The sequence below is a fragment of the Gymnoscopelus microlampas genome, assembly GCF_963454915.1.
Source record: "Gymnoscopelus microlampas genome assembly, chromosome: 3".
Classification (NCBI taxonomy): Eukaryota; Metazoa; Chordata; class Actinopteri; order Myctophiformes; family Myctophidae; genus Gymnoscopelus; species Gymnoscopelus microlampas.
Genome location: NC_139940.1, coordinates 20,673,032 through 20,686,101, shown reverse-complemented (window position 1 = coordinate 20,686,101; position 13,070 = coordinate 20,673,032). Strand labels below are relative to the sequence as shown.

The 13,070-nt window shown below is 43.3% G+C and overlaps 1 protein-coding gene across 2 annotated transcripts in view; it reads left to right on the top strand.

Annotated features, from left to right (window-relative positions):
- Positions 1–6,149: 6,149 nt before the first annotated feature.
- The window catches only part of LOC311038358 (mannosyl-oligosaccharide 1,2-alpha-mannosidase IA), a 225,185-nt gene continuing 218,264 nt past the window's right edge, over positions 6,150–13,070 (top strand). The window contains exon 1 of one of the 2 annotated variants that reach the window (XM_084047836.1): positions 6,150–7,901. In XM_084047836.1, coding sequence (XP_083903962.1) covers positions 7,320–7,901 — 582 coding nt within the window. In that variant the 5' untranslated portion in view covers positions 6,150–7,319. The remainder of the gene's footprint in view (positions 7,902–13,070) is intronic. The other variant, XM_084047837.1, reaches the window with a different exon arrangement.

Sequence of the window (13,070 nt, the reverse complement as noted above, 5' to 3'; positions counted from 1 at the left end):
ATAGCACCAAATACAGACTAATTATTAAAAGGCTAATAACAACAATACATCATAAAACTACTAAACTAATACAAAACTAAGATCACTAATATACACACATTAAATGATCTCTCTTTGCACACGGACTCCTCTGTTCATTTTCTCCTGATCACTTTTTATCCTTAATTGATTGATTGAATACTTTATTATCAGTTTGCAAAGACAAGCACAGGGAAGTAGGCCTACAGTTCAATACAAGGTCTGTTAAGAGGATTTTAAACCCAAGAAAGCACTATGGCTTGTTTCCATTGGGGTCCTTTGTACTCAATTCATCAAAACATTTTATGACAGACAAATATACACTACTATGCAAAAACATCATATAAACGAGTATAAATCGAGAAAAACAATATGTACAGTAAACAGTTCGGGGGGTAGGGTATTGAGTTTCACAATACGCCCTGCATCTGGGATCGCCCAGGGAGTAAAGATACCCGGTCACTGTGTGTACGAACCAATCAGCGGCTGCTAGGGCCGTGATCATCCAATCACCTGCCAAGTAGCTTGAAAAAATGAAACACCGTCTTGCATCGATTCTGCTACCGGAGTCTCAGATGGAAGTAGGCTGTGAAACAAAATGTGTGTCGCAAGCTTCTTCCATTTGACAGAGTCAGGTTACATTTTTGTGGCATTGCAGTAGAACAAATGTAATCCCTTGTTAGAGCCAAATCTGGGTTGAACGTGATTTGTGGAGCTCCCTCTGGTGTTGTGATTGTGGATGTCATTTTTTAAAGTAGTTTGACGGGTACATGGGTGTCTTTGTGGTGTAGTGTATCTTGTAGACCATGCCCATTGCAAGTTGCTGTACTCTGTCCTCTACCCTGAGCCATCCCATCCTAACAAAGTGAGCAGGGATTAAATGAGTTGTAGATGTAAGGCCAAAGTAGTAGCCTGACCAATCCTTTACATTAAATGGTTCTGTTCGTTTTGAATGATGCGGCTGCCTCTCTCAAATAGTAAACTAAAATCATTTGCAAGTCACTGATGGAACAGGCAAGGCCACATGCCTGTGGCAGTCTTTCAGACATATTGTTGTAGAATAGCTTTTAGAATTATAAATGAAATACACAAAAATGTGTTCTCACCCAGCAACTACAACTTATTTTTGATGCTATATGCAGTACTTACCAGATGATGGCACTGTACAGCCATGAATATTAAACATGTATTGCCATTATTATGTTATTTTTTTAATACTATATTGATGATTCAAATAGGCCTACATAGGAGCACAATGGAAACAAGTCCCTAAGACATTTTTGTGTTATCCTTATAGCCTTAATGTCTGACTGTACCTCGTGCTGTTTACATTTCTGACTAATAAAGTATTCAATCAATCAATCACAGAATCAAGTTGACAGTTTTACTATTAGAATCACTGTCAAATGAGTTATGTGGAAAAATACTGTAGCATGTGTGTTGAGAGGGATGGAGGCCGAGGCTTATTGTGTTCCCATTCTGTCAGTTGTGTTATTGCATGACATCCATTTATATGGCCCATAGACCTGCTGTAATGTATGGCTAATTGTGTTTAGGCAATAAAACTCTGTTGCTTCAATGTTTCTCTCAAATTAATGTTTGGGAATGGAATGAGAGCACTCTAGGCTTTGAATTTCACTGAGGGGTAATAATGTGTTTGGAAGATTTTGTTAGCCATCAAGGAATGTTTTGATTTTGAATAGACACATTTACTTCTTTTTTTTTTATATCATACTCCACTACATGTCAGAGGCAATTATTGTAGCTACTTTTTACAAAACTATTATTATTTTTATTTGACAGCTTTAGTTACTTTGCAGATTTACATTATTATTACAAAACGTACATTAAGTGATAAATGATGATGTATAATTATAGGTTAAGCTACCCAGCAGCACATACAGTACGTAATTAAAATCTGCCCAACTTTACCAGCTGCAACATTAAAGTGATGAACACATTATGCATTACTAATTGCAATCCAATAATATTATTGTGAAACAGGCCATTCTTCTTTTAGTACATTTGTAAGTAGATTTTGATGCCAATCGTTTTGTACTTTCACCCAAGTCAAATTTTGAATACAGGCCATTTACTTTTACCAGAGTATTTCTACATTGTGGTATTGCTATTTTCACATCAGTAATTATTCACAGAATTTCTTCCACCACCGTTGAGGCGCATCATTCGGACATCTAATGGAATTATTTCTCTATATCTCAGAAGAAATATATCACTACAGAATAGGCTATACCTCATGAATCCACATGTGGCAGTATCAAAGACCTTTGGGATTTCACCCTATTGCAAGCCACGTGTGGTTCTAACTGAGCTACCCAGTGGCACTGCCAGTAAGGTGAAAAACTGGCCCAGGGCTTCACAGAATGCAGTTATATTGTGCCAAGAGGATGTTAGTGGTGTGGAGGGCAGTGTCAAATTCTGTCATGGGGGGCCCCAGAATTCTTAGCATCCCCCTGGGACAAGGCACAGTGTCCTCTTATGTGTCCTCTGACACATCTATGTACTCTCTCACCATGACCCATGGCCAGTACTGCTTCACTGACATATCTGTGTACTCTCCCACCATGACCCACGTGGCCTACTGCTTCACTGACACATCTGTGCAGTCTGCCACCATGCCCCATGGTCAGTACTGCTTCACTGATCCATGGCCCTCAAACACAGCATATACTGTTAATATTGATGGCTAAAGATGAGCTGCAGGCACCGAGCATGCTCCCTAGCAATTATTTCCAATGTCAGGGCTCTGCGCAGTCGGGTGCTTTAAGAAACAAATAGCAGAAGCAGTGGCATTATTAATCCGGACACGCTGGCATGGGCCAATACGTCACTGCCTTCTGTTTGATGTATTGGAAAGAGCAGATACACAGAGATGGACTTTTCTCATTGGCATCTAGGCTGATGAATAAAACATAGGCACGATCAGCACAGAAATGATTTTTTGAGTACAAGACCAGAAGTGGTTATGGATCGTGGGACATATTAGAGTCTGTGACCCTTTGCATAAAATGTTTTAAAGGACAAGGTACTATGCCGGGACATGTCTCTCATATTTACACCGTTATCCAAGTCATTACATGTCAACATATAATAGATCAGCAGTACTTTGTTAACCTTCAACGAGAACTTCTCCGGTATTCCTGTGTGAATCCTGTCATGCTACTGAGGAGGACACCTACTGTAGCAATGCGTTATGTGTGTTGAGAGCTCGCACTGGAAAATGGGCAGTGTTGAGTCAGATGTTTGTAGCCAGAATGATCTATTAGATGTCCTTATCTACACAATAGATGCAGTACAGCTACAGAGAATATTGTGTTTCAGCACCTTCAGCAGGTGCTGCACGCCTAATTCGATGAAACATTCTGTCCCCAACCCCTCATCCTCCTCTAATATTCAGTCAGGCACTCATCAGATCCTGTGTATTGGTAAATGACAGCCAATAAATCTCATGCCTCTAACATAAGGAGAACTGATCACTGCCCTCTGCGAATTTAAATAGAGGGCACACAATTCCCAGTTGTGTGTTGTTTATGTAAATGGTGATTCTCAGCAGATAAACAGTGAGTCATTCCAATAATGAGGGATTCATTCTTCTTCTTTTCAACCACAAGCAAACAACATGCACTATACTGTAGCATAATATAGACCCTGGGAACATTGGAACATGTATTTGTCCAGGACACATTGGACCAATACCGATGAGGTTTCTTTCTGCACTGCATGTTCTGCTTAACTAACTGCTACATGTGATATTTTGGTAGTGAAATCATGTACAATACTGCACTCTCTAGAGAATCATGCTTGCATCAAGAGAGGAGTGAAAATGCAAGGCATACAATCCACACAGTCATTGAGGGACCCATTTAGCTGCACAAACCATTCATTTCAAATGAAAAATTGCTCTGCTTTGATTTCACCCTGGACTGTTGGTAATGGTGAGAGCGTATTGCCTTACACATCCATCCTCATGATAAACTAGGTTGTCACCGGCCAGCACAGCTTCATGCAAGCTCAATGACTCGACTCATGCATAACTTGGCCTTTTTAGACACGGTGACTTGACGAGTCTATTAAGTTGTTTTTAGTAGTCGAGCCGCTCGCTCTTTACTTTTGTAGGAATGTGAAATGCATGTACCTGTATGAATAATCCATATACAGTTCAAGTTCAAGAATTCTTCAGTGTTCACATTCAAAGCCAATGGAAGTGCACCTCCATGAACTGTGCACTGCAAAGTTTTGCAGGGTTCCACAGGATAATGCAGGACAGAAATCTGTTCACAGCTAAACTTGACAAAGCCCTTGACAAAGCACTACTTTATAACTAAAAATGCACTGCTTTGTCAGTGACAAAGCCCTCAAACCCATTGCTGTTTTATCAGCTCCCAGAGGAAAAGAGACATACTGCTGAGAAAAAAAGGACTAAATTCAACAGTTCTGTCTTCTGTCTTTGCCTGTGTGTAAATTACAGAGAACCAGTCTGATTCAATTAGGGCCACCAAGGGAGACAGCTTGGCGGTAAAATAATGTGGGGTCAAATGTGACATGAATTACCTAGAAGACAGCTGACATCCCTCTGCATGAACCTGACACCTTTTTAGAAGATGAAGTACCATGAGAATGTGTCTATGTTTCAGATGTTGGCCATGGTTCCAATGACAGCTTTGTCCTCACTTTCTGAAGAAGCAAACTGTCTGAAGAAATCATATCTGAGGGAGTCATGTTTTGGTGTACGCCTCTCCTTTCTCATGGATTACTCCTCCTGTGGCAAATAAGTCTCTAGTTTTACAGTGTGATGTTAATGTCAGTAAGATAGATGGACGGACGGACGGACGGACGAACGGACGGACGGACGGACGGACGGACGGACGGACGGACGGACGGACAGACAGACAGACAGATTGATTTTGGTGATGTTCATCAAGAGTTTATGAGTCATCCAGGGCATTATCTGTAATGTCAATGATATTGATGTTCTGTATTCAATACACCATATTGATTCTGATTAGGCTTTACTGACATGGCTTTTTGACAAGAATGCTAATATCCTTGGATGTCCTGCAAACCCCTGTGCAATATTTTTACAAGTTCTGTTACACAAGTTACACATTACTGTAGTGAAAGGTGTAATGAATAGTGGAGTGGGGGGGTCGGGGTCTTGTCAGGTATTGTCGTCAGACCAATCTTTTCTCATTTTTGCCTTAAACGCCTTAAGATTAGGAGAGTTAGTCCGATAGTGCTGTGGTGCGTTCTACAGTAATGGCCCCCACATGGAACCATCTATCTTATTTAATCTCTAGACGACAGCACGTCTACGATTCATCCTCCACTTTGCTTATGTAGGCGAAACACTTAACTTTCCAAACTTCTGAAGCACCTGCACTCTTTTGTTGTGGCTTTAAAAATGAAGGGCAAATTCAAAGTCTGCCAAACATTAGGAAAGGATGTATATATGGTTGCATATTAACGACAAACCATAATTAAGATTATATGTCATGCTGTTGCAAGTAACCAACCTGCTATTACAGGGTAATTACAGCATGCATTTTGTTTGGGTGTTAACAAGACAGGGCTTTATTGAGTGTGACATGTGCCAAGTGGTGTTAGAGGACACTGGGCCCTTTCATTACTATTGCATGACAACATGCTATACATTCAAACAATATCTTATTGTTGAGAAATACGGATTTATAAATAGGATCTATGTATTTGTTTAGTAAAGTACAATCACGTTTTGGTGTTTTTAAAAGTAAAATAAAATAAAAAATAAAGATTGGCTATTGAAAATGGGATAGTTAATAACATAACCCACCTGCATATGACTTAATTGCAACCCTAGTTTGGTATAAGACCGGGAAAACGACTGGTGGTCGTTTTCTAGGTCTGATACCAAACTAGGATTGCAATTAAGTCGACCACCCACCGTGTATGACATTTTTAGAACAAAAAGCTACATCCAGACTTTCCCCCCTTCTGTTCATGCGGGATCATACGGTTTAAAAACGTGTTTTGATAAGCTGCTGTGAATATCTATCAAAGAATACGACCAACCCACTCGACTGTAGCTTATAGGCTCCCTCCAGCCAGCGTTGTTTCATCCTACGATACATATGATGGTAGATTTCTCCCCTCTCTATCTTCTCGACTTGCTGCTGAGCCAGCGGGCATCCACGGAACAGCAAGGAGTGCGCATGAGAGAGAGAGAGAGAGGGAGAGAGACAGAGGATACGGCACGGCAGACGGACGGCACGGCGGGTAAACACTGTTTTTCTTGGATTTCTGGAGCTGATCGGCGGATATTTTCATTCCAAGGATCGGCGGAGGCTAGAATAACTTCGCGTGGGACAGAACCCCCCCTCGACCGTATTTGCCGTTCGGTTTGTTGTGTGCATTCATTGACGCCAACCGAGGAAGGCGTTGAAGAGCATTATAAATAACGGGATGGCGACATGATACACGCACGTTTTCGTCCACAAACTGTACAGGATAGGGATACAACCCCGTAATAGCGTGTGATCGGTGTGATTTCCTTGGGTCTTGCAGACGATTCTAGCAACGTGGGTCTGTAATCTCTCTGTAGGAACGGACGAGACAGACGGAAAGATGATCTCTTCCACACATGATTAATTTTAATCCCACACGACAGCGTGTTATTGACGATTTGCACGCCGTGGCATCATGCATATGGAGATAACTTTATTATTATAGGCCCGATTGCTTAGACGCTTGTATAGTCGATTATCTTTAACTGAAAGTGCACTTGTATTTCAGACTGAATTCCTGGTGTAAATCCAGCCATCCTGCTGGGTTGTCTTTATTTATAGACTATAGTGCTTCCTCCAGCAAGAAGCGCCAGTGGCATCTGTTACCAAATGCCGTGTGTAGCTGTCTCAGAGTTAAAATTTCCAACTGGGCTCAGATACATCATTAATTAATTAATCAGCTGATGATGCCAATAAAACATTCTGGAGTGGTATACATACACAAAAGAAATGCCTGTTAAATGCTAGATGCCAGGCTGACCTAACCTTTGCTTGTGCAGATCCATCCAATCGATAGAGAGATAAAAGAGTTCTGGCCGGCAGCCTGGTTTAGGTTCCTCTGCAAGTGTCATAGGGGTGTGTTTTAAAACCCCGCAGATCAACTTTTTACACATGCAGCCAGGCTCATAGGGAAAGCTGCTCAGTACAGTGGAGACTCACTGTCACAACCACAGCACAGTCACAGTGCGTTACTTAACTTACAACTATTTCCAAGGTGACATCCCAAGAAAGAAGTTTCCAATGGTTTTCCGAAAGTTGCCCGGTGTCTCGGCATCGGCCATGGGTCTGCGCCTCTCCCAGAAGTTCGTGTTTCTGCTGTTTCTGTCGGGATTGGTAACACTGTGCTTCGGGGCCCTGTTCTTCTTGCCCGACTCCGTCCGGTTAAAACGAATGTTTCTGTCCAAGACGGAGGCTCAGCCCGTCACGGCTCGGTCCGGTTCTCCCGAGAACGATGCCAAGGAGCATTTGAAAAATAAGCTCAAGGACCAACAGGACCATCTGAGGGGCATCGCAACCTCGGCCAAGGGAGAGACCAGCACCAAGCTCAAACTGAGCCGCAAACCATCCGTTACTCACGAGGCGACGGAGGCGAGACTCTCGGCCGCCGGAGGGAAGGCAGCGCTGGAGGACCTGAGCAGGTCCAAGACGGAGGCTGCTGCCGTAGAGAGAGCCACCTCCTCGGATCACGGCGACAGTGACAACTCGGATACTTTAAATTACAACCAGTTCAAGAAGTGTCTGACCAAGCCGCCGCTGGGGAGAGAGGGGGGCGACAAGCCAGCTGACCCCAAGACCCTGGAGCGCCGGGACAAAGTCAAGGAGGTAAGGAGAAAAACATCACTTTATTACAACACATCTGGTGTGGAAGGGGGGCGCGTTGTTGTTGAAGGGGTGTGTGCTTGTTTCCACTGTCAACACACACAGTAAGGTATGCAGTCTCAAGAGTATACTCTAATCTGGACTAGTGATACAAATTATTATTATTTATTACACCAAAATGTATTTTTCATTTGATTTTTGTTGTGTTCCCTAAAGCTTTCCCCCAGGGGTTATCCCCATGCTGGCTTGTAGTGGACATTTTTGTCAAAATTCTATTTTTGCCATGGACATACAAAATGAGTAGGCAAACAGCTAGCCCTAAATGACCATTACAGGTATGTAACTCTGAGAGTGTACACATGTAAATGTGTACATTTGTACACTCAAGAGTTATGGGGGTCCTTGAAAATAAAGCAAACCACTGTCCTCTTGGACTCCTAATGTGGCATAGTGTCATAGTAAATCAGTGTCATAGAAAACCTGGAGACTGACATTCAGTAATTGGGTCTTATGATCAAAATAAGAACATTATACATCAAGTCTTGCCACGGACACATTTGTCCCTGTACATATTTATGACCCCTGCTTTTCCCCCTTATTTTTTGTTTGTTTTGCCAGCCTCTGCCATTTTCAGATAATGATGGGATCTCTGTCATCATTTGGGTTTCCCAGTTTATTGCATGATCGTTGCCTTTCCAAATCAAGTTTTATTGCATCTTAATATGCAATAAAACACTGAAACGTCATAATACAGTGTTTGCAGTTTGTACTATATAACTACCACACACGGTCGCCTGCAAGTGATTTTGTATGTGTAGTGACACTAGCTACAGTCGCTTGTGCCAGCCTGTGTTGAACCCTGTGGGGTTCTGCAACAGCTCCACAGTGTGAGTGTGTGTGTGTGTGTGTGTGTGTGTGTGTGTGTGTGTGTGTGTGTGTGTGTGTGTGTGTGTGTGTGTGTGTGTGTGTGTGTGTGTGTGTGTGTGTGTGTATGAAACACATCTGTACCCACTCAAGGCAACAGAGGCTGGTGTGGGTGGGGGGAGCTGGCCAGCAGGATGCAGATGGTATGTTTGAGCCCTTTTCGGGTGACATGGATAATGCTTGTTGTCATTGTCACTTCCATCCTGCCACCACCCTCTCAATTCTCGTTGCGTGCACCTCTCCTATCTGGAGGTTACTGTGCAACGCGATAACTCTGGTATTGGACAGAGGAGTGTGTTACCCACCCCTATATGTACTGGGCTTTCTATGAGCCTGTTCTCTGACTCATAGCTTCTTCTTTGATGCTCTCTCAAGTGAATGTCAACATGACATTGCTTTCCCTTTCTCTTTAGCTGAGCTCGGCAGAGTTTGATGCCTCTGGGGGTCACAGTTGTCTACGCGTGAGAGGAAATAGTTATTTTCCACACAGCACCCCGCTCTTTCCCGTTTTATTTTCCTTCACATCTTAATTGTGCTCCCCTCATTGAGGAGCGTCACTAAAAGCACTCCAGTAAAGGCACATTGTACTTAGTTACACTGCATGCTCCAGTGTCCACGTGTCTGTAGCTCAGCGTGTGTTCTCAACGTTTCCTATTGTTGAACTACTTTCCACTGTTTCAGGCTTGCTGGCCGTGTTCCAGAAGCTCTATTCCTGGAGGTTCACATTCACACTGCCAACACAAAGCCTGTTGATTGTCACATAGCAACGTAGCTAGCATTTGGATGAGGTTTACACACACACACACACACACACACACACACACACACACACACACACACACACACACACACACACACACACACACACACACACACACACACACACACACACATATACGTATGTGAAAACTCTATTTGTATACGTCTGTATGATGTTGAAACATACTTTTAATGTTACTTAATAGTATTGCGGGTGCCAGATCTTGCCTGATGTTGTAGTGGACAGAGAAACAAGGCAGGTTACAAAGAGAGCTTCTTCCATCGTCCAAAGATGGAGCGGGTGATTATTGGGTCTCTCCTCCAAAACAAATATGTCCACCCAGCCCACTGAGCCACCTCCATTCACGGGACAGGGAATGCATTGCGATGCAGAAATCAGATGCCTGGCACCCTCCTATGTGTGTGCACCAACTACCGGGAAGGGGGGAGGGTTGTAGGTAAATGTTTGAATACAGATGTTTGTCTTGCTCCAAACAGCAAACAGCCAAAGCCACCAAATCACTGTGTGTTCCAGTTGCTCCCCACTAGCAGGTGGTTTATTCTCCTTCAAAAGTCCTCAGCAGGATGGAGATGTGGGTGATTTTCAAGTGCCCAATGCCGCTCCCCCCGTTTGTACCCCTGTGATGTCATGGCTCATTGAGTCACCTGCATGGTTATGTTGCTGCCTCATTTGGCAGCAACACCAAAAAATCCAGAGTGTTATAATTTAGCTCTGGAAGTATAAAAATCGACAAACATCCATTGCTACACCTACAGATTCTGCTGTGCAGCATAGGAGAGCTGAAATTGGGGATGAAAGGGGCCCCTTTTGTGGCTTGCCCATATAACCACTGGCCTCATGCAACAGGGCGGCATCCTGTTCCTTTTAAACAAAACATATGAATAAACTCCATCCAAGATCAGAAGTCACTAAGAGAGTAAAGAGGACCTCCATCGAAATGAACACAATTCTCCACATTACGGTACATTCCATATGTCTGCTTAATTTTTTAAATGTCGTTTTTCAGGTAAGGTTAGCAGCCTGAAGGAAATAGTCAAATACCGTTGCTGCTGAGTATGGAAGCACCCTCGCCTGAACAAACATAATTGTCAGAGCAAACAGAGCGGCATAGATTGAAGGGTGCTCTCTCTGTACCGGTGCAAGGGCTTGAGACAGATCCGTAGAAGTGAGGCTCCTTTATCTGCCTTCTCTGTCTGTCTGCCTGCATCGCATCACACACTTCAAAAGAGAGCTGCGCATAAAAAGACTCCTTAAAAGCTTTAAGATTTGCTCTCGGCTCGTTCTTTGTGCGCTTTTTAGAAGTGTGTCGACGCAGGAAAAATGAAGGCCTTCTCCTAGCAATAGGAATGCACATTGTGTGCTCCGCAGCAGGACACAGCAATGTTTGCATGAGTTGACTGTAACACAGGAAGAAGATAGGGCTGACTGCAGAGGACGAACACTCCATCCTCTCCGAGCCACTGTCTCCTCTCCAACACTGCGATAAGGCCACTGTCCTCAGGGCTCCCTTGTGTGAGTGTGCATACTTTGTGAGCGTATACGGGCATGTGCGTGTGGCCGTGTGCACAGTCACACACACACCCCACACACACTCTCGCCCTCTTACGCAGGCATGCACACACACACACACACACACACACACACACACACACACACACACACACACACACACACACACACACACACACACACACACACACACACACACACACACACACACACACACGTGTGTCTGTGTGTGCATGTGCGTATAGACTTATCTAGATGAGCATGTGTTGGGACTTGAATTTGGCAATTGCCAGAGTTTGGCAATTTCAGTTAGAAGTGTCGCCAGTGCCGTTATCAGCCAATCCAAACAACGGCCACAGCTTTGTGCAGACTAAAAGCAGCAGTATATTCCTGCTTAATATACACAGTAAAGTCCCTGTTAAATTAACTCAGAACTAAGAGTACAAATGGAACCAAATAGTATGTGTTCTCCACTTGCCCCACAGCTAACAAGGGTACAAAACGCTCCAGGAAAACAATTGATTAAAGTGACACTTTTCTTACATTTCCGAATATTATGTTTTTTGTGAAAGGTTTTGTGAATTTTCAATTATAGCAAAAAAAATAAAGAAGAGAACATTGTGGACAGTCAACATACCTGTACTGTGCCTATACTGTATATCGAATGTCTACGAACGTGTTAATTGTCAAATAGAAGTAGGGTGCAGAAAATGGTCAACAGTTTCTATTCTGTCAATAGAAAAAAGAAGAAACCAAACATCGGTTTTGGTGTAATGCCCCATCCCCTTAAGTGTTAACCAAAAAAACTGAAACCGAGAGTACCATGTGACATTTTCCGCTGACACTGTGTATCCAGTGCCACAGTAAACATTGTGGTAAAAAATACATGATTTGGCAATGCAAGAAAAAAAGGGAGGGGGGACTACAGTTGTCAACTGAAGTTTCGTTACTTTGGTTTCAGCATTTTAGACTCGTACGCACGCACGCGCGCGCACACGCACGCACGCACGCACGCACGCACACACACACACACACACACACACTCACTCACAAAACCACAAATACACGTACGCATTGCGTGTGCATACACACATGCATATGCATTCACTGATATCTACCACTGAAATCCCCTTATGAGAGTGATGACAAGGGACCTTGGTGCCTGGATGAATAAAATGTACTTGCTAAGCCGATGTGAGGCTCCTGCCAACTGTGAGCACTGTGACCTCTCTGCACACCTCATTCACCCCAGCTGCCTTCTGCTTCCAGCCAGTTGTGCCAAAGAGAACTTTACCCAGAGCCAGAAAATGGCTGCCTGGCTGCTGAATGAGAAAAAAAGCAGTAAAAACAGGACAGAAATTCAAAAAAGGACTTTACTGTATATAAGCTGTTCTCTCACAGTGGTGGATCATTTGACCCTCCCCCCCTGCTCTATCTCTCCTATTCCTCTGTGGATGGATGCAGTGTAAATGTCAGTGTCTGGTGTTTGGAATGTGAGCCCATCGTTGTCTTTGGCCTGGCCTGCGTGTGCATCGGGGAGAGCAGGCTGGATATTGATTTATTGCACAAGTCATTGGCAGACGAGGTTGATATCATAAACATGTCAGTACAGCTTCTCTTCTGACTGTATGCAGGCCCATCTCAGCTGCAGGACCACAGGAACTGGATGTCTAATGAGCATTTTCTGACACGTTATCTTTAGGCTAATTTGACATCTCCGGCCCAGCTTCACTGGTGTTATGTGAGCAGTTTACAGTGCAAAAGCAGAATAAGTTTAACCACTTAAGACTTATCTTATACCTTGTTGTGCGCTGGTGTTGTGCGGTGAAAATAGACAATCTACAACCTCATAACGCTATTAAAGCGTTATGAGGTTGAAAGTGTTTAAATTGTTAGATTGCAATAATATTAACATTTGTTACAATACATATAACAGATATTACTCCTTCCCCTCGAAT